The sequence below is a fragment of the Cydia amplana genome, chromosome 26, assembly GCF_948474715.1.
Source record: "Cydia amplana chromosome 26, ilCydAmpl1.1, whole genome shotgun sequence".
Classification (NCBI taxonomy): Eukaryota; Metazoa; Arthropoda; class Insecta; order Lepidoptera; family Tortricidae; genus Cydia; species Cydia amplana.
The window spans coordinates 1,484,671-1,507,867 of record NC_086094.1 but is presented as its reverse complement, the minus strand read 5'-3'; the positions used below and the strand labels follow the sequence as shown (position 1 = coordinate 1,507,867).

The 23,197-nt window shown below is 39.3% G+C and overlaps 2 protein-coding genes across 2 annotated transcripts in view; one reads left to right on the top strand and one right to left on the bottom strand.

Annotated features, from left to right (window-relative positions):
* Window positions 1-23,197, bottom strand: part of LOC134660168 (zinc finger protein ZPR1) — a 200,906-nt gene that overhangs the window by 102,728 nt on the left and 74,981 nt on the right. The gene's annotated exons all lie outside the window — the stretch shown is intronic.
* LOC134660141 (zinc finger protein 486-like) lies at window positions 299-11,424 on the top strand. The gene is made up of 9 exons (XM_063515854.1): window positions 299-492; window positions 980-1,105; window positions 2,306-2,881; window positions 3,508-3,638; window positions 4,854-4,928; window positions 6,663-6,801; window positions 7,454-7,566; window positions 8,831-8,989; window positions 11,366-11,424. Exons 1-8 carry the CDS (start codon window positions 358-360, stop codon window positions 8,874-8,876), a joined length of 1,341 nt encoding a protein of 446 aa, XP_063371924.1. The 5' UTR covers window positions 299-357; the 3' UTR covers window positions 8,877-8,989; window positions 11,366-11,424.

Sequence of the window (23,197 nt, the reverse complement as noted above, 5' to 3'; positions counted from 1 at the left end):
AGGCAACACGTCGAACGTGGTTCGCGGTAGGCCCTCCGTTTTTACCCTATCGGTACGGAACCCTAAAAAAAATTACAATGACATATGACATTAGAAGTTGTAGACAGCTTGACACTACTTGATTCATTTTTACTGAAATTTGTATACAATAAAGCAGCAATAGTAAACCTTACTGCGTACATTTTAAAGTTAAAAATTTAGTTGTCAGTTACTATCGATTATTTATCATGACGTCACTAGCGTTTACCATATAATATCGTAATGTTAATCGGCAATTTTTTCGCATTTCCATATAAACGTATATAAAATGAAATTTTTGAGACAATTTGTGAATTAACAAGGTGTTTTATAAACAAAATGGATTCAATAAAGCTTGAGATGGGATCTGAAGACCTGCAGGCGTGTCGTATATGTCTGGCTACTGATGTTAGACTGTTCGGAATATATGATAACAGATTGGATGAGGTATTCGTCGATGTTATGGGTACTACGGTAAGTATTTTACGTACCGTAAAACCACCGTATAGCTCAGTACTAGACCGATGGTCCAAAAGTTCAATAAATTTAGTTAAATTACCAATGTTTTCGTTCTGTATGAGTTGTTGGTATACGCTGGGAGGGCCTAGTCACTACTAAAGAAAAGGTTCTACTTGCACTGTATGTTGTTATGTATGTTTGTAAGGGTCGGTTTCCGATGAAGCTGACATTTTGCATATGTGTGTTAGTCAGGTGACAATGCAATATTTATGGTACCATGGAGCAGATCTCATGATGGAGACAGGTGGCCATAGGAACTCTGTGATAAAACAACACAACCTAATTGTGTTTGGGGATTTTAGGATAGTCTCGATGAGTATTAGTTGCCTGTGGAAAGAAAAGTACAATCAGCGATAAAAGCTTGTACCAAAAATTAAATGTTTGCCAAAAACTTATTTCTTTTCAAATGTAAAGCCCACTTTAATTATTGATTAATGTTCAGTTGTCAGTATGGGATGGGCTCCCTCAGCATCTGTGCGGCTCGTGCGGCATGCTGCTGCTGAAGAGCAGCGAGCTGCGCTGCCGCTGCCGTCGCGCCGAGCTGTTACTGCGTCAGTACACGCACACGGTCAGTATTAACTGAAATATATCTATCTATATAGCCTTTTATTCCGATCCTTGGGTACAATGGTTATTAAGTAGATTTTATTATTTTTTTACTTCAATATGTCCCACAGTTCGGTGTGCCTCTTAGCATAGGCCTCCTCCAACCTTCTCCACTGTATTCTGTCCTCTGCAACTCTGGACCAGTAAGGCCCCAGGGTTAAGCGGATTTCATCTACCCATCTTGTTTTTGGATGTTTTTGTTTTCGACTTCTGTCTCTTGGGTGCCATAGGGTGACTTGTTTGCTCCATTTATTTAATTTGCATCTCAGCATGTGTCCTGTCCACCCCCACTTTAGATGGTCTATCCGACTTAATATGTCCATGACCTTGGTTTTTCTTCTTATCCCTCAGTTTGAGATTTTGTCCTTTAGCTTAATTCTTAGGATAGATAGATAGATAGATAGATGATTTATTTCATGAAAGACAATTACATAATAAGTTTGCATTGATGTCAAAAATATAAGAATTTCTATCATGATCATCAAAATAAAAATAAAAAATAAAAATGAAAATAATAACAATACTAATGAAATAAAATTATAGCTCCAATAAGGATTGTCAACACAATTAGAATAAGAGTAAGTAGGTAAATACTTACAAATCCAAAATATAAATTTACAATGTCAGGACTTACGAGAATACAAGAACAGAAAAAATAAAAACAATGAATAAAAGTCAGTTAATTTCCAATTGGAACAGTCGTTAATAAGAGTAGGTATAAAATAATATCTCCCAATAAGAATCGTCAACACACAACATCAACAATATAAAAAAAACAATGAAATACCTAGTATCTCCCATTCTATATACTTATACTTCTCTCCATTGCCCTTTGACTGAAATATATATCATACACCAAAGATATATTGGCAATGGTCCGTCGCAAATGAGGTACAACTTGTAGCTAGCTAACTCTAGCCTACAAGTGGTTGGGTTGAGCTGGAACGAGGCCAATAGTAAGGCGTGGCGCGAGCTTGTGAAGGCCCTTTGCACCTCTGGGGTGCCATAGGACAACAACAACAACAAGGATATATACATATATGGTGGTGGATATATGCTATGTAACTGTTTATATCAAGTTTCATGTAAATTAAGCATGTTGTTTTAAAATGAGAGTGTATCTTCAATTATATGGCAACGTCTTTTATAATTATTATTTCAGATCACCACAGACTTCATCCGAACCATAGACAGAGTAGCCAACAAGCTTTCCCTCCATCTCTCCATCACCAAAACAAACTCTGACACAGACACCATACTCGACACAGAAACAAAACTCGACACAGAAACGAAACTCGACACAGACTTGAAACTCGATGACAAACAAGACAGTGATGAAAATGACTCACAATCGGTGTCAGTTTTTTGCGAACCCGAAATATTTGTGAGCGACGTGAAATATTCACAAGTTATAGCCACAGACATAGACATAGCAAACCGTATGACGTTACGGAAACGAGTTAAAACTGAAAAGAGGAGAAAACAAAAAGTGAAGGAAGCACCTAGAAAACAAAAGAAGGGTTTCAAATGGTTTTTCAGTACGGAGGAGGATTATGTTAAATTTGAGAATAAGTACAACATTAGGGTGGTGAAGTTGGATGAGGAGGGACAGAGACGGGAGATGGAGGGAAGGAGAGAGTCGGAGAACTATAGACACGCGCATGTGCGGTGCGAGAAGTGCTGTAAAGGGTTCCTGTCTATGATCACGTTTGAGAACCACAACAAGATCCATGACCCGGTGAGTGTGACTTTTTACAAGCTTTTATTTACTTGTAATGTATGTACCTATAGTATTTTATACAATCGTGATATAATGGAGAGCTTTTCAGTAGTGTTTAGGCAAGAAGCTTGCTGAGTTGCCTAAGTAAGGTACGAGATTGAAACTTGATGATAATATGACAAACAATATATTACAACTTAAAACTTTATGGGAAACAAAGGGACCCCATATTTGTATGGGTCAAATCTTGCAAGTAAAATAATGCAAGTAAAGTGATGCCCTTACCAGGATTCGAACCCAGGACCGCGGCTTAACAGGCAGGGTCACTACCCACTAGGCCAGACCAGTCGTCAAACATGTTGGAAAGTGTCTTCGTAAACTAAAAGAATCTTGTTTATAGGTAACTGCATAACGCATGTGGAACAAGTTTAAATGTTTGAATAATATAACAGATTTTGTTCGCGTGCGTGATGCCGTCACATTCTTTCGACCTTACTACTAAACAAACTAAATTTGTAATCAGTGCTTATTTCTTTCGACAATATATATCTTCGTATGGACTTCTCATAGTTTCCTTTACGCCCGAGATCTAACAAAACACATTATAATAATATATTAAATAAACATATAAATATATATTTCAGAGTACCGGCGCGAACGAGTGCCCGCTATGTTTCTCGCGGTACAAGTTCCCGACGCACCTGCGCCAGCACGTTGTGGAGAGCCACGCGCATAAATATGTGTGCAAGGTGTGCGACCAGGTCATACGGCGGCGGTGAGTACTATCCTCCTAGGTCCTACCTACAGTACCTATTCAGTTCGATGCAATTTAAACCATATTCAGTTGGAACAGAGCCGCTTTTGCTTTGTTTCGTTCAATTTTCAAACGACGCCAAATCAACTTTATTTCCTACAAGGGGTCATCCATTAATTACGTCACACGTTTAGGGGGAGGGAGGGGGTCAAGAAAATGTGACATGTTGTGACATGGGGGAGGGGGGGACACAAACATTGTGATGTCACTTTAACTTCATCAGTAACCGAAAATTAATTTATATTTTTTTATTCGCTGTACAGTTAAATAATGAGATTTTGGATGTAACTTTCGTTGTGTTATTAAATTACTAATATTTATATATCAAAAATATTTTTTTATTAATAAAATAATGCCGAGTTAATATTGTCGATTTCGTTGAAAACAAAATTGCCTAAAATGTGACGTCACACCAGGGGGGGGAGGGGTTTGCAAAATGTGACCAACTGTGACAAGGAGGGGGGGAGGGGTAAAAAAACCTAGAAATTCGTGTGACGTAATTAATGGATGATCCCCAATTTAGGTTCAAATTTCAGTAGCAAATTTTGGATGTTTCGTTTGTACGGCTAGGCCTTAGGAGGCTATACTTGAAGGGTACACAAAATAACATGTCTAGTCACTCTGACAACATTTTGAGTTATCGCGGTTGGAAAGGAACGATGTACATAATTAACCATATAATTTTCGTGTGGTTTTAAAGTGAAAAAACAAAAGGTATGGCGCCATCGCTCGAAAAGATTGCACCATACCTTTGGCCTAGTCTAGTCTCGAGTACCTATATTTAATTTTTGACATTTAACAAATTGACACATATCAGTGAAAGAATAAGGATCAAAGTCAAATGGCGGTCTAACAGTTTTAAATTTTAATCTTCTGTCAAAAGATGGCAGTAAATTTACTGTGGCTACATAATTTATTTTGACAATCCGCCTCTATCTCATTGGTAAAAGCACAGAATAAATAATAGTACTAGGTACAGAAGAGTCACTCTCTAACAAAACGCGTCTGTTACGATCAGCACAAATATGGCCGCTAGGTGGCGACAGCGCCACGCGCGGCTTATGGCTTTCCCCAAAATTGGGCCGAACGGATGTACTTTTAGCTACCTGTAGCAAAGCGACGAAATCGCGGAGTGAGACACGCCTGGTAAAAGTGACGTCATTTTGCCAATTTCAGAAGCGCCGCCATGTTGCACTCTGCGTTCCACGCGGGCAGGACGTTTGAGTGCAAATACTGCGGACGGACATTCAAGTAAGTCCACTTATTCATAAAACTTTACGGGCCTGATTTAGTTAAATTATGTTTATCCCTTTCTTACAAATATGTACATAAGTCAAAATGACAGATAAAGGCAAATTATTCATAGATAAAAGGCTACATGACTAGTTTTCATTTATGGTATCAATCGATCGGGTTTGTTTTTTTAGGATCAAATGTCTATATGGGACCCATTGCATTAAAGTAACACAAAAGTCAGAAATTGTAGTCAAAGGCCGACAGTCGCACTTCACTCGCGAAACGCCCTATACAAAACGGCAAGGGAACGTGACGTCAAGGTCTCCGGGAGCCCATCTTGTAGTATGGACAAAACAAGAAAATTGCGTTTTTGTCGATGAAATATTGCGTTTATGTATATGTGTAGTTGCTATACAATATTTTTTTGGGTGAAATGTAAGGAATCGAATGGTACCCTTACTTTTATCGTTTTTGGAAGTTAAAAAAAAACTTAAATTTTGAAACTTTCAGGTCTTGTATTTTTGTAATTTTTCAATATTTTATTTTAATATCCACATTATTTGCTATGTTCGTTTGCTATCTATTTTACTAGATTTTGTTATAAAATTCAACATGTGTCATCATCCCTATACTGGCCAGTAACGGTTTATGTATAACGCTAGACATATAGATGGTCAAACCAAATTGTCAATAAATAAGAACAAAAAAACCTATACTTATCCTTTTCTTTTGGGTGCTAGTACTAGTGTAAGACAAAGATAGTACGATTCTCTCTGTCTATGTTTGAAATGAGACAGTCCTTTGACAAATCAGTATATATATATTGAATTTTTTAATTACCGTTTTTTTTTTGCAATACAAGTGTGAAACGTAAGCAGTTTCAGACAAGTGTCGATATTGTAAAAAGCTAAGTAATTAACAGGGCGGACACGCCATACATCAAAAATGATTTGCGTTTATATGTGTGCGCGGCACGTCTGTACACGCGTCATTGTGTATGTGTGGGTAAGTCGCAGTACTGAGAGCACGCCAGAAGTCCGTCAGATTCACGTCGCGGGGCGAGGTAATGCGAGTCGGGGCGGGGCGGTGCGTGGCCGTTCTGTATGATAATACTATTACTTATTCTGTGGTAATGTCACGGTTTGGGAACTTGCTTATTCGAGCGATAGAGAGGCAAATAAGGATTTTCGAATTTTAGTATATTGGAGGAACGCGATTATTGTATCTTGTTATAAAATTGTATATTTCATTATATGTTCATAATACAAATTATTAATACAGTCGAAAAAATATTGCCTATTTAATAATTTAGTCTTTTAGTAATAAAACTAGCGACCCGCTCCGGTTTGGCACGGGTTACACAAAACCTTAACAAATTATATACCCTCAAGAATCACTATCACTATTGATAGGTGAAAACCGCATGAAAATCCGTTCTGTAGTTTTTGAGTATATCGCGAACATACATACATATAAACAGACAGACGCGGCGGGGGACTTTGTTTTATGAGGTGTCTATGCAGGGCTTAATTTAGACTTCACTACATAGTATAAAACAAAGTCGCTTCCCGCTTTCTGTCTGTCTGTATGCTTAGATCTTTAAAACTACACAACGCATATTGATGCGGTTACTTTTAATAGATAGAGTGATTCAAGAGGAAGGTTTATGTATAATTTGTTAACCCGTGCGAAGCCGGGGCGGGTCGCTAGTTAGTAATAAAAATAAAACTGGTTCAAAACACTGTCCAGGAAATCTTCAACCCGCTATACACACATGCGTATTCAGCACCCCGGGGAGAACGCCTCCGGGGGCGCCTGCGATGTGTGCGGGGAGACCTTCACCGGAGCCCTAGGGCTGCAACAGCACAAGACGAGGAAACACAATAAGGTCGGTGGTGATGACCATAGACCAGATAGGGTTCCTTACCCAAATAGGACCCTATTACAAAGACACCACTGTCTGTCCGTCTGTCTGTCACCAGGCTGTATCTCATGAACCGTGATTGTGACAGTTGGAATTTTCACAGATGATGTATTTCTGTAGCCGCTATAACAAATACTAAAAACAGAATAAAATAAATATTTATGTTGGGCTCCCATACAACAAACGTGATTTTTTTGCGTAATGGTACGGAACCCTTCGTGCGCGAGTCCGATTTGCACTTGGCCGGGTTTAAACCTTCAGTTACACGTAATTAATTCCTGTTAAAGTAAATAATAATGTGTCTAAAAAGGGTATTTGACTGTACTTAAAATAAATTATTTTACACCATGCATGAAATAAAGCATCAGAAGATTAATAGAGAAACGTAGACAGCAGTTATTTTCAGACACAATTTCTATTTTAAAACCCGTATAAAACTATAAAGAGTAGATAATTTGATTGTGACGTCAGTCACAAGCTAGTGTTTCATATAAATTTCATAGTAGCAAAATCGTTTTGACAGTTCGAAAAAAGAAACTGATTTGACTAGTAGTCAAATACCCTATAGTGAAAGTTTAAATAAATGCATCTTACCATCTCAATCTTTCTTACATAGCCCGCAGTGCCAGAGCTGAAGTGCAGTGTCTGCCTGGTTCAGTTCGCGAGTTTAGACGCCGTCGCAAGACACACAGACACCACGCCCGACAGCACCTGCGATCCTAGTCTCAAGTTAGTGTACCTAGTATTATTTATTTGTTTGTTTTATGACCTCAATCTTCGTATATGAGAGTTTTCAGAAAATAGTGTACCCATATTGTCTTCGGTTACCACGATAGTTACTCATGAAATAAAGCTATTAAAAACGGATTATATCTCGTATAATGTATTTCTACTAGGTACTTCCCGACGTTTCGAACCCTTTACAGCGTTCGTGGTCAACGCGCGGGTGACTGAGGAAAACTACAATGTGCAAATCTACCCACTTACAAAATAATGAACCATCATAAACTATACATTTTAAGGCCAGTTATACGTGCAAAATTGGTTCATAAGGCTAGTTCTACATTCATCTTCCTCGCGTTGTCCCGGCATTTTGCCACGGCTCATGGGAGCCTGAGGTCCGCTTGGCAACTAATCCCAGTAACTGGCGTGGGCACTAGTTTTACGAAAGCGACAGCTATCTGACCTTCCAACCCAGAGGGTAAACTAGGCCCGTATTGGGATTAGTCCGGTTTCCTCACGATGTTTTCCTTCACCGAAAAGCGACTGGTAAATATCAAATGATATTTCGTACATAAGTTCCGAAAAACTCATTGGTACGAGCCGGGGTTCGAACCCGCGACCTCCGGATTGCAAGTCGCACGCTCTTACCGCTAGGCCACCAGCGCTTCTAAGGCTAGTTCTACATTACAACTATTATATCTATGTTATGTTATCTTTAACTATTGAATGATGCAGGGCGTGCTGCTCGTGCGGGGAGACTTTCCCCGACGAGCCGCGCCTCGCCGCGCACCGCGCCGCCCACGCCGACACGCGCTACAAGTGTGATGACGTGAGTACAATCATAATACTCCACTACCTAAAGGTTGTCTGGAAGAGATCGCTCTTTAACGATAATACCGCCTGTTGTTACCTCTGTTCCGTACCTCAAAAGGAAAAAACGGAACCCTTATAGAACCTCACTCGATCGTGCGTCTGTCTGTCCGACTACTGGGTCTAAATTTTTGAAAAATACACAAAATAGTTCTTTACCTATTGATGTCAGTAAAACCTATTAGAAATGTGCAGTCAAGCGTGAGTCGGATTTCATTACTTAGTTTTTGATCCGACCCCTACGGGTTTTTTAAATACATTTCATTCACATTCCACATAAAATATACATTATTAAAAATTGGGTAATGTACGGAACCCTTGGAACGCGATTCCGACTCACACTTGACCGGTTTTATGTATTGACGTAATGTTCAGAACAAACCTTCCCATATTGTTACAGTGTAACCAACCGTTCGCAACGAAGTCTTCTCTCAGCACGCACATAGACCGCGTGCACTTGAAGATCAAACCGCGATATAAGCTCATATACAAGTACAGTGCGGCGAGACGAGCGCAACTAGACGAATACATGTGCGAGACCTGCGGCAAGGGGTACACGGTGAGACATACATACACAGACAAGACATCCTCTAGACTGAGCATAGTAACGCTACCCCCTCTGCCACTTATACGGTAGTTTTACTCCATCTTCGAGTCAATCCCGTGCCGTGATTGGTCCGTGTCTTTGAACGGACCAATCAAAGCACGGGATTCGCTCACCTCGTCCCCCCGCACCCCCGTATTTTTGGCAGCATCGGTTTCATGAAATAATTGCTCTAAACTCAGTCTAGAGGATTCCTAGTCTATGCATACATACATACAAGCTCATCTACAAGTACAGTGCGGCGAGACGAGCGCAACTAGACGAATACATGTGCGAGACCTGCGGCAATGGGTACACGGTGAGACATACATACACAGACAAGACATCCTCTAGACTGAGCATAGTAACGCTACCCCCTCTGCCACTTATACGGTAGTTTAATCCATCTTCGAGTCAATCCCGTGCCGTGATTGGTCCGTGTCTTTGAACGGACCAATCAAAGCACGGGATTCGCTCACCTCGTCCCCCCGCACCCCCGTATTTTTGGCAGCATCGGTTTCATGAAATAATTGCTCTAAACTCAGTCTAGAGGATTCCTAGTCTATGCATACATACATACAAGCTCATCTACAAGTACAGTGCGGCGAGACGAGCGCAACTAGACGAATACATGTGCGAGACCTGCGGCAAGGGGTACACGGTGAGACATACATACACAGACAAGACATCCTCTAGACTGAGCATAGTAACGCTACCCCCTCTGCCACTTATACGGTAGTTTAATCCATCTTCGAGTCAATCCCGTGCCGTGATTGGTCCGTGTCTTTGAACGGACCAATCACAGCACGGGATTCGCTCACCTCGTCCCCCCGCACCCCCGTATTTTTGGCAGCATCGGTTTCATGAAATAATTGCTCTAAACTCAGTCTAGAGGATTCCTAGTCTATGCTTACATACATACAAGCTCATCTACAAGTACAGTGCGGCGAGACGAGCGCAACTAGACGAATACATGTGCGAGACCTGCGGCAAGGGGTACACGGTGAGACATACATATAAATATTTACAGTACCCTCAATATTTATAATGGAAGCGGCCCTCTTTGTTCGAAACCACCCAGACCTATTCCCGATAAAACCGGAAACATCAAAAACTAGAAGCCAATATAAAAACAAATTACTCCTACCAAAAGCTAACTTAGCTATATTCAAAAATGGGCCACAATATAATTGTATTTCAATTTTCAATAAAATTCCGGATAGTATCAAACTTGAACCAAGTGACAAATTATTTAAAAATAAATTAAAAGACATGTTAATTCACAAATGCTACTACACACTTGAGGAGTTTTTAAATGATGAAATGCTGACGGAGTAAAATAGCACAAATATGTACCTACTTAAAATACGTCAAACTTAATTTGTTGTGACATGGAATTTTGAATTATTGCATGAAATGTTAATGTATGGAATGTTATTTAATTTTATCTTTTATTTAATTTTACCATGTTATTATTATTTGACTATTTCTTTTTTACACACTGATTACGATAGATATGTTATGAAATGTTTTATAGGTATTAGATAGTAAGCTAAATATTGTGTGCCCTAACAGGGTGTCATGAATTGACCAACTTAACTGTAACATCTTATTATGTAATTTATGTTCATGACTATGCAATAAATGAAATATGAAATACATATGGTGCTACTTTACCACACTAGTAAGACAATTAGCACATTACGTGACTGTGTCGAAAATTTAAAGGGTCATATGTACTGTAAAAGGTACGATACAGCTTGGCAAAAAAGAGTAGAAATTAAAAAGTGACAACACTGTAGTGTCGTCCCGTTTTCTTATATATATTGGTTTGAAAGGGACGACACTACTATGTTGCCACTTTTTAATTTCTACTCTTTTTTGCCAAGCTGTACATATGCGAGAGTCTTGGATCCAGTATAATTGGATCAGGCTTGAGGGGTGGGGGAAATGACCGAACGGGATAGTCTTGTATCTTTCAGTAGGAGTAGCAGCGAAAGCGCTATTATTGTTTGACCATGTCAGTCTCAATTCCCCACCGTAATTTGTAGCTATTAGCTAAGTTGCTCATATGTTTATTAAGACTTTGTTTCTCAATGAATAAAAAAAAAAGTATGTATTATGGTGGGCAACAAATAAGTTCGACCAATCATAGTGTCGCATTGCCTATGTTTTGTCCCTCACTGACGCACGCGTATAGCACATCTATAGGATTCTACCATCTATGGCGAGACTACAGAGAGACTTTGTCTATGTTTGACGTTGTAACTAGACGTATTAGTGCAGTAAGGACTATTCCTTCTGTATACATGACAAACATGTGTGTCGCCCTTAAATGTTTTGTTTTTACAGAGCTTCGCGAACCTGAAAACTCACCAACTACGTCACACAGGGGAGCGGCCGTTCCCCTGTCCTCAGTGCCCTAAGAGCTTTCTCACCGCCGCACAAGCCAAGGTAACGTTTAGGGCTCATTTAGACGGCGCGCGAACTCGTATACGATGTTAGTTACATTGCGGACCATTGAGGTTACAACAATTCAGCCGACCGACCAAATGACGCAATGTAATGAAACTCGCATGCGAGTTCTCGCACCGTCTAAATAAGCCCTTATTATTACCACAGAATAAATAATAGTACTACCGTCAGGCGTGGCTCACTACGCGATATCGTCTTTGCTACAAGTACATGCGGCTCACACCAACTTTGGTGTCTAGCCATAGTAGTTGCCGCGCACCGCTACGGAACGGACGCCTGCTCGCGCTTGCGCCACCTAGCGGTCACATTTGTCGTAATAGACGCGTTTTGTTAGAGTGAATCCTTGTACTATTATTTAATTTTATTCTGTGTACAGAAAGGACACTTCCTACAAAACCGAAGTTTGACAGCACTATCACAATCTGAGGGTCTACCGCAAACGAGAGTCGAAATTTTGTTATCTAACCTCTCAATCACTCTTGCATATTCGAGCGATAAAGAGGCAGATAGCTGAGTTTCGATTTTCGCGTTTCCCGGTAGGCCCTTTGTAAACAAACCACCTTGATGTATCAATGTCATATTTTATTTTCTGTTAAAACTTGTCAAAAAACAGTTTAAGGCACAGTATATATAAGTTACTGTATGGTTTCCGATTTCCGATAGGTGCTAGTGCTGCACTCTGGCGGCAGAACGTTGCAGTAATACCCCCTATTAACTGGTTCCCTTCCAGGGCCACAAGGAGCGAGTGCACGCGGGGATAAAGAAATACCAGTGCCCGCAGTGCCCCAAGACGTTCCTGGACAAGAGCTCCGTGTACAAACACAAAGTGGTGAGTGACGTCACCCGGCGTGCGAGCTGAACAGCATGCACGCTGTCCCGCTCTATAAATAATAAGTCAACAGTAGGCGTAGCTGATGACTGATTTTCACGGTCATAACCTAATAAATTATTGTTTTCCCAGGTACACACAGGGGAGAAACCCTACGAGTGCCAAATCTGCAACAAAACGTTCACCCAATCCGGTTCCTTGTCTACACACATCAAGTACGTGCACATGAAGGTCAAGCCGCCGCCGAGGCGCCGGCGCGGGCTCGCTGCCACCGGACTATAGATTATAGCAAAATCAGGGTGCGTAGCCAACATGCCAATCGTTTACGCTCCGTAATCTTGACCGACATGATTTGGAGGTTCAAAGGCAAATTTTTGAATCCGAGAGAAGGGTATGAAATTGAAATAAAACTCAGAATAAAAAAAAATACAACTTTATTACACAATTTATTAGTGGGTGGTGACCCTGCCTGTTATGCCGCGGTCCTGGGTTCGAATCCTGGTAAGGGCATTTATTTGTGTGATTAACACAGATATTTATTCCTGAGTCTTGGGTATTTTCTATGTATTCATGTACATTTATATTATATATATCGTTGCCTGAGTAGCCACAACACACGCCTTCTTGAGTTTACTGTGGGACTTAGTCAATCTGTGTAAGATTGTCCTATAATATTTATTTATTTACAATACAATCACACTAGCTTATCAATTATGTATGCTGTATGTTTACGTATTATTATACATGGTTTTAACTATAACAGGTGCATTATAGTTCTTTTTATTTAGCATTAGAAATAAGGTACTCGTAAACAATCTTGACGTGTCTTTTTATTAAAAAATATTGAAAATGGGATAAAAAAAATTGTTTATTAATATACATAAAATTAGTTTATATGTAACTTATTTTTCAATGGTAATTTTTAATAAAGTGACAGTGCAAGATCGCTTACCTTCTTTCTAATGCTAAAAAAATGAACTATAGTTTGTTACTAGTACTTGACTCTCCGAATTGCTTTTGATATAGGTACTTCACGTTGATATTTTCGCCAGTGTGGGTCAGTTCAGGGATGTTGCGAATATCCGCATCCGCGACCGCGGAACTTCCGCATTATTTTCAACATCCGCATCTGCATAAAATCAATGCTGAGTTTAATGCGGATGTGGAACAGGTCGGTACAGGAACGTCTTAGCATCGGCGTATGTGCTAGACTGCTAGGTAATTTAGTCATTAGCCAAAAAAACCTATTAGAAATGGGCAGTCAAGCGTGAATGGGGCTTAATGTACGGAACCCTTGGAACACGAGTCCGACTCGCACTTGGCCGGTTTCTTGAAATAAAAATTACTAAAATGTAATGTTTGACGTTTTTTATGTACCTATCTCGACATCCGCATCCGCGGATGTGAGCCTTTAAAAATCCGCATCCGCGGATGTCAATAAATCGGCATCCGCAACATCCCTGGGCCAGTTTATGAAATTTTAATGGACCCCATATAGTAAACTTTTTTACATACTTTGGTATATAGCTCTTTGCCGGTATGTACCTTGTATCTACTCGTTTATGAACGCTCAATTCACCTAATCCCTCAAACGTTTTCTTACATATTTTATGTTGGTAAAGTTTTTTTTACCAGTACCAATTAGTTAATGTTTCTATAAAATAGAAACACTTTGTGTACAGAAAATGACATTTATACAAGAACATTGTCCCAACAGTTACCTGACATGGGCGTGCAATGTTTACTTACATTCTACTTAATGCCTATATTAACTATGCTAGCAACATGAAAATGATGTCTTAAACTAATTGGTTAGGTACTACCTAGAACTAAAATAACTAGTTTCGTGACTTAAAAGCTAGGTGTTATACAATATTATCACAATCATATACAAAATATTCCTTAATTTGTAAAATGCTCGCTGTATTAGCTTGTTTACAATACTCAAGTCTGAATTGTTCTTTATATTCTTCACACTAATATAGTTATTCGCCAATGTGAGCTCGTTTATGTATTTTTAAATTATTCAGAGTAGTGTAAAATTTTTTACATACTTCACATTGATATGGTTTCTCACCAGTGTGTGCTCGTTCATGTGCTTTTAAACTACCCCAATGAGTGAATCTTTTTTCACACAGTCCACATTGGAATGGTTTTTCGCCAGTGTGTATTCGTTTATGTGATTTAAAGTTACCCAATTGAGTGAATTTTTTTTCACAAAGTTCACATTGATATGGTTTTTCTCCAGTGTGTATTAGTTTATGAATCTTGACAGCACTGGGGTTGCTGAATTGCTTTTGACATACTTCACATTGATAAGGTTTTTCACCAGTGTGGGATCGTTTATGTAATTTTAATACACTTAATTGGGTAAACTTTTTCTCACACACTTCACATTGGAATGGTTTTTCACCAGTGTGGGATCGTTTATGTAAATTTAAGTTACTCGATTGGGTAAACTTTTTTTCACACACTTCACATTGATATGGTTTTTCGCCAGTGTGGCATCGTTTATGTATTTTTAATTGACTCGATTGAGAATACTTTTTATGACATACTTCACACTGATATGGTTTTTCGCCGGTGTGGACTCGTGTATGTATGCTTAATTCAACTGATCGTTTAAACTTTTTTTTACATATTTCACATGGATATGGTCTTTCACCACTGTGCATTCGTTTTTGTTGCTTTACACCACACGGTAGTGAATTGTGTTCAGTGAGAATTTGCGTGCTCGCGGTCTTGTCGGACACGTGGTGTGATGTGGCGTCATCACAGCGCCCGAGCCGCTCGGAGCAGGCCCGCGCGAGCTGTGCTCCACCGCGCTCCAAAGCCAGCGGGCAGCCGCCTGCGGTACCGAGTGCCCCCTCTGTAAAAATGCTATCATATTTTGTATTGCCATTATAATTTACGTGAGCGTATTAGTAGTGCCACGGCACAAATACCCACAGTTCAGGGATACTGGAAAGCTAGTCGGTATCAATTTACAGCGATGTACTTCGCAAATTAAAATAAGATGTAATTCAGAAATGATAACTTTTTAATTTCTGCTTCTAAATTCACGACAACATCAAAACATATCAGGGTGCCTAGCTAAGCTGAAAATCATTTGTAAAAACAAAACGATAAGATAATCGTACATCCATAGTAATATTATAAATGCGAACGTGTGTCTGTCTGTCTGTCTGTTACCTCTTCACGCTTAAACCGCTGAACCGATTTAGTTGAAATTAGTATGAAGATAGTTTGAGTCCCGGGGAAGGACATAGCATACTTTTTATCTCAGAACTCACCCCTTAAGGTGGTGAAAAGGGGGGTGGAAATTTGTATGGGCAATCAATAACCGCTGAACCGATTTAGTTGAAATTTGGTATGGAGATAGTTTGAGTCCCGGGGAAGGATGTAGGGTAGATTTTATCCCAAAAAATTCCCTTTAAGAGGGTGAAAAGGGGGGTGGAAGTTTGTATGGGGAATCTATAAAAAGCTGATTGGGTAAAAATAAACTCCACGCAGACGAAGTCGAGGGCAAAAGCTAGTAACTAATATATATGGAAAAGATAGCGTTTTCTGCAAACGATTGTCATCTTGGCTAGACCCCCCAGTAACTTACCGCGCACCGCGAGGCCGACATCGGGGCGGTGCGGGCGCTCCGGCCCCAGCACGAGCTCGTCCTTCACCACGTGGTCGGCGTACAGCTCGGCCAGCGCAGCCTCGCTCGTGTCGGCACTGTCGTCGTGCACTGGTTCATCCTTCACACGCTGCATTTCTTGCACTTCCTTTTTAACAAGACCTGATAAAAAAAAAGAGTTATTTTTATTAGACAAATAATTAAAAGTAGTAGGTTTGTACTAATGAGATAGAGGTTCCTACACTCAGTTATTAGAAATAAAACGTTGCTAAGGGGCTATTCATAAATTACGTCATTTAAAATGGGGGGGGGGTCTGGACATCGGATGATGGTAGCATGACGTAGGAGGAAACGGGGTCATTCGAAGCATGATTTTTGGATGATTTTAGGGGGGGGGGGTCAAAAATCGTCAAAAATAGATGACGTAATTTATGAACAGCCCCTAAGGCATTTAAAGCTCGGTCTCCCAGATATTAAATTATAATAATAGCTAGCGAGAACGATTTGTCGTCCCCGAAAACCCCCGTATAGCAAATTTCATCGAAATCTTTATAGCCATTTCCGAGATCCCCAAAATATATACGAGACTCTATTTTTACACTAAAATTTAAATCAGCCCCCACCAATATCTTAGGGGCTTCATATACCTACTATAAAGCTTCCTAGTGGTGTTTTCATTAACGAAAACTGACTGATAAATATCGAATGATATTCCGTACATACTCGTAAATTCCTAGAGACTCTTTAGTACATCATATAAGTTTGATGTTTAAATATATAACACTCAATAGTACACAAGCAATTAAAGACTGTTTTCAAAATCATCAAAATCAAAGATGCTTTCAATATCGTTGAGGAATTAGCGTGGCCTGACTCTAACCTATTTTTAGAAATTTATTACTCAATTTACTATAGTATAAACTGTTATTATACTACACACTACTGAAAGTACTGTATGTGGTAATATTAAAGTGGAAATGTCTCAAAACTCACCATAATCCATGACGTCACAGTTGGGTTCCACCTTGACGCACTTATTAACAACACACCAACGAATAGCCTACGATTAAATGTTTAGTTGACAAACTAATCGCTACATTAGTCACACCTTTACACAACGACGACTGGGTGATGAATGAAATGCTAAGTTTAGTAATCTGTGAAATGAAATGACCACGCACCACGCCAAAGCCCGGGTGGGTGCGGTCCACCAGGTGGTTATCTATGTCATCTTTTGTTTTATCGCCCGCGATAAGACAACGTTCGAGTCTTTTGTTTTGTTCTATAGTATAATATATAATATAGTATAATAGAAATAATCTTTCTCAGTTAAGCGTGTTATTTATCTGTATTAAATTTACACGAGGCAAGTAATTGCTAAATTATTGAAAGTTGTATGTTTGCAATTACATATGAGGCAAGAAAAACACTTGTAAGAAAAATATACAGATACAGTTAGAGATACTTACAGATATAAAACTAAATTAAATGAAAATACTAAAAATAAGACTAATGGATAAATAAAATTAACTTAAAACACATACGTAGAAGGGTTTCTTTTCTCCCGAGCGAAATAAACTATGTTTCTTTTACCCCACTTGACCTTAAGTAAATATGTTTACGCCAGCCTCCCTAGGCTAGGCCCGTAAGTGGGATTTTCTCCCCGCTACGCGAGGAGAAAATCTCATTTCCTGGCCAAGGCAATACGTAAAACTTTAGACAAACCACGGACGGTAATTCGTAAAGCCCCAGATCGCATATTTATGGTCCTCACCTTCGGTTCGGGTCACAAACACCTGCGATCTGGAGCGTTCACGAAATGACCTCCCTAGATATGTAATGTACTATTACATGAAAATATGTTAAAAGAGACCTTCGCGTAATAAGAACCTTCGAAATTAAATATAATTGTTTCAAAGGTAAAGTTTTTACTCATTAGACAACATTTAACTACTGGAGACGCCTTATACATATAAGACGTCTCCGTTGTTAAATGCTCTAAGGGTAAGTATAATTCAGTTGGATAAGAGCGGTCGAACCGGTGTTCCAAAAGCTCACAAGTTTCTTGCCCGAAGCTAATATAAAACAAGCCAGGGCAACGCTAGAAAGTCGATGACCGATTCTCACGGTCATATCCTAATAAATTCTTGTTTTTTCTAGGTACACACAGGTGAGAAACCCTACGTGTGCCACTTCTGCAACAGAACATTCAAACAATCCGGCTCCTTGTCTACACGCATCAAGTACGTGCACATGAAGGTCAAGCCGCTGCCACGGAGTGTAGATTACAGCACAGAATAAATAATAGTACTAGGTACAGAAGACTCACTCTCTAACAAAACGCGTCTGTTACGATCAGCGCAGATATGGCCGCTACAGCGCCACGCGCGGCTTATGGCTAGCCACCAAAATTGGTGTGGGACGGATGTACTTTTAGTTACCTGTAGCAAAGCGACGAAATCGCGGAGTGAGCCACGCCTGATTATAGTAATATTAGGGCGCGTTGGCAACATGTCACTCGTTTACGCTCCATAGTTATTGTTGATCAAACGTGACCGACATGATTTGGACTTTTCTTAACGCGGTTTTCAACCGTATAAATATTTTGTTAAACGTTAATAACATCTTACTGTATTTCTTAATTAGGTAATAATAAAAACATAATTATATTTGAAATCGTAGTGAAATGAAAACGCTTAATTTATGCCATGTTGTGGAGGCGTGGCCAACGTTAATCGGAAGTCAAAATTTACAATCTGTTGAAGCCTTAAAACGTTGTATGTATATCCCTACATAGTATCCCCAAACTCAAAATATACTACAACACCAGCAGTCACAGGAGGCATTACGGCATGACACAAGTTGCTTTTAATATAATTTATTTTAGCCGAATATGTTACATGTTTTACAAGCAAATAGTTAATCAATAATAATGTATACCTGTTTTTTCTGTCCTTTCCTCACGATCACACAATGCGTCTGTACTCTGTATGCATACATAACGCATGTTGTGCTGTTGTTGTAATTTCTTTCTTCGCTGTCCCACATTGCAATTGCGCGTGTGGTTATCTTTTTGTAGCTATCTTATGTTATTTATTTCCTTTAATATAATTCCCCTAGTGTACAGTATAAACTTTCAATTATGTAAAAGCATGATCTTCATGGTCAACTGCGGAAACTTTCACATTGACAAAGTAAACTTCACCTCTTTACTTCGTTATGTTGTATCAAAGTTGTATTTGAATTTATCACTTTTGTTGCATGTATGTCTGCACCTAATAGTTATAAAAGTTAATTTCATACGAATGAAAGTTAAAAATATTTTTATCGCGTTGTACGGCACGGCCATTTTTGTCATTGTCAAAATGTCATTCTCAGCTACTGCTGCTGCCACAGACAGTAGACAAGATGGCGCCCGTCGCTGCTGCAAAGGCTGCGTTCAGCTTATGATAGGGCCGTGTCGTACGGCTGCGATCGTGACCCACAAATGGTCTCGCCGGAAGATCAGCGCTGACTATCGGGTCAGTATTATGCTGAGGCGAGCCCATTTCGTGGTAAACTTTAACGCTTACCAAGTTTTTGAATATTTATAGTTTTTAGTTATACTCTTGTATGTAATTTTAGTTTTAAGTTTATCACGAATAAAATACTTGATTCTTGATTCTAGTATAAAACAAAGTCGCTTCCCGCTGTCTGTCTGTATGTATGCATAATTGATAAGCTAGTGTGATTGTATTGTGTACTCCGTGAAAACTGTACTCAACATCAGTACCCAATCTAGAGGAAGAGGCAAACGACTAGCCACCCGGTGGTCAACTGTGGAGAAGGATTTAAAAGCCCAGAAACTTACACCAACAACAACCCGGGATAGAATATCCTGGCGCCGATGCACAAGGAGGCCCGACCCCAGATAAACTGGGATAAGGGCAGGAAGAGGAAGATTGTATTGTGCAATAAAGATGTATTTATTATTATTATTCTGCGAGTTTTATTCTAATGCAAGTTCCCTTCTGTCCCTCGTAGTTAAAAATTTGCCCATATTTAAATTTAAACGTTATTATTATCGGAAGTTCTCATTTAATATATTTTCACCACACCAGCTGGTAAAGGCTCTCTTGATTATTCAAAAACTGATAAGAAATTATCATGTGAATAAAATACATGTGAGGCAAAGTAATAAAATGCAAATTGCGAGTTGTTTTCTTATGTTTACTGGTAGAATTGTCTTTTAAATGATGATTTTGAATGATAAATATTTAATAACATTAATTTTGAATAGGTTTGCTTTGATTTTGTTTGGTATTTTAAAGTTAGTATTTTCCTTGTTGGTGTGGTGAGAAATGTTGTGTTTCACTCGGTGGCAAAATTTGTTTAGCCCTCGTGTCTTAAAACCCTCGCAACGCTCAAGATTCCATTTTTCGAAAAATGTGCTACGCTCGTAGTTTAATTTTGGAATCTTTCGTTTGCTCGTGTATCAATATTAGCACGAGAGGTTAAACAACAACTTTTCCCCCTTGTAAAACAAATAACTATTAAATAATAGTACTACCGTACAGAAAGGACACTTCCTACAAAACCGAAATTTGACAGTGATTCAGGGACGAATCATGCTATCCCTTGTTTATCTTGTCCCATAATTTCTCTTATCCCACCTAACGTTAAATAGATTATTACAAATTACTTGCCTTGTGTCAATTTAACACAGAAAAATAACACGCTTACCCGAGAAGGACATTTGCCATTGTTATAAAACAAAACAAAAGATGCGAACATGTAACTCGTAACTCGCCACTGGATTTTTTTTTTTTTTTTTTTTTTTTTTTTTTTTTTTTTTTTTTTTTTTTTTTTTTAATGGCGTTTATTACAGTAGCCAGTGTCATGTCGATATGTATATAAATCGAAAATTTAGGAATTATAATGAGATAATTAATAATAGTTGCTGATTTCAAAAATGGTATATATCAAAGTTTCAATTTATTAAGTTCACAGAAAGAAGCTAGAGCTAAAAATATAAATTTGTCTTTGGATTTAATCAATTGTATAATAGAAGTAGGTAAGGAAACTTTAAGGTGAAAAAGATCCGCATAAAGATAATCATGATTATATAAAGGGCATGCAAGAAAAATGTGATTTAAGTCACCTTCCTCCTGCCCACATTCGCACAGCGAGGAGTCTCGACTATGGATTTTTTTCAGATGGACAGGAGAACAGCAATGGCCCAGTCTCATTCGAATAATTATGGAACAGAACTGTTTTGGGATAAAAATCCTTGAGAACCAAGGTTTTCTTGGTACATCAGGTTGTACAAGGTAATAAGATTTGGTTCGGGATCGATTAGCGGCAGTCCACTTGGCCGACCAGGCTTGGAAAAGCCAACTAGAGGCCAGAGGGACTAAATCATAACAGTAGTTCCTGAAAGGCGTTTTGTCACCGCAAACCACGGCTTCCTTAGCTACCCGATCAGCTCGTTCATTCCCTGAGACCCCTGAGTGGCCCGGAACCCAGATCAAGGCAACCTCAAACCCCCTTTTTTTACAAATTAGAAGATTCTCCTTAATTTGGAGGATAATTGGGTTGTGGAATTTGGACGAAAACGGGTTAGATAATAGTGCTTGTAGACAACTACGGGAATCTGAAAAGATGATAGCTTTCTTAAGTTTGAAAAGAATAATAAACTTCACACTCTCCAAAATGCCAATACATTCTCCAGTATATACAGACGTTTCAGGAGGGCATTTAATTTTTTGTACTATGTTATATTGAGAGTGGAAAACTCCTACTCCCACACAGCCAGTTGGTGATAATTTAGATGCATCACAGAATATAGTGTTCCAGTCATGCCATTCGCGCGTAAGGATCTGGCGGAGGTACTCATCTGCATGAGGATCATTATGACAAATGTCGAAGTTTAGAATAACGCGGGGCTGGTAAATGATAATCGCGTAGTTAAATTCATACAAAGGTAGTCGGCGGGTATGGTAAACTGGATCTTTGAGAGTTTGAAACTTTCTTAGGCTATTCACAAGACAGGGTAGGTCAAGACGATTAGGGGCAGACACTGCTTTAAGGTCATATAAACGGTGAATGATAGGATGATACGAGAATTGTAGCAATCGGAAAAAATAACTATCCGCTAAGAATTGACGGCGCAAAGCGAGGGGAGGCTCAACACACTCTACCTGCATAGCCTTGATTGGGCTAGACCTCATTGCACCCAAAATAATTCTTAGGGCTTTCGATTGGATTAGATCAAGTTTTTTCAATCCAGCTTTATTCCCTGGTACCAAGAGATGGGAGCCATAATCTAATATGCTTCGAACAGTAGCATTATAAATTAGTTTCAGGGAAGTAGGATGAGAACCCCACCAAACTCCCGCTAGGCATCTGAGAGTGTTAAGTCCACGTTCACATTTTTTAACTAAATATTCAAAGTGTAGGTCCCCGGTTAGTTTAGAATCTAAATTAATTCCTAAAAATTTGTAGGAGGGACGGAAGGGAATATTAGAATCGTTGATCGAAACATTCAAATTAGGCAGGGCTCTTTTACGAGAAAAAACGACTGCACAGCATTTAGAAGGAGACAGGGACAGACCATTAATAGAGAGCCAGTTATTTAAAGACTGAAGTGACATGTTGATAGACTCACTGGCAGAAACTAGGTTTTTATTTGAAGAGTAAATTAAAAGATCATCTGCATATTGGAGTACTTGGCAGTCAGAAATAGACCGCTCCAGGTCATGAGTGTAAAAATTGTACAGTAGGGGGCTCAGGACAGATCCCTGTGGTAATCCGCGCCAAACCAGTCTAGAAGGGTTGATGTGAGGGTCTTTGCCCCGGAATGAAACTTGCCTTTCGGAAAGTAGGTTACCCACAAGACAGGACAGTCTCGCAGGTATTCTCAAATTACGGAGCTTTTCTCGGAGAATGGAAAGTTGAACATTGTCGTAGGCAGCCTCGACGTCCAAGAATACCGCAAGAACCGAAGCTTGTTTTGAAAAAGCTAGTCTTATATCCGTTGTGAAAATAGCCAAGCTATCAATTGTACTTTTACCTTTTCTTAAGCCATATTGAGATTTTCCTAACAATTCGTGGTTTTCAAGAAACCATTCCAATCTGTTCTTGATAAGATGCTCTAAAATCTTAGTTAGAACGGACGATAAGGCTATAGGTCGGTATGATTGTGGGTCATTTGGGTCCTTACCTGGTTTAAGAATGGGCATTATCAGTTGAGATTTCCAGGACCGAGGGGGCC

Excerpts from the sequence above, each read along its gene's own strand:
- LOC134660141 (XM_063515854.1), top strand. The coding sequence starts at position 358 with ATGGATTCAATAAAGCTTGAGATGGGATCTGAAGACCTGCAGGCGTGT. Across the intron at positions 4,929-6,662 it reads TACTGCGGACGGACATTCAA|GAAATCTTCAACCCGCTATA; the intron begins GTAAGTCCACTT and ends AACACTGTCCAG. Across the intron at positions 6,802-7,453 it reads AGACGAGGAAACACAATAAG|CCCGCAGTGCCAGAGCTGAA; the intron begins GTCGGTGGTGAT and ends TTTCTTACATAG.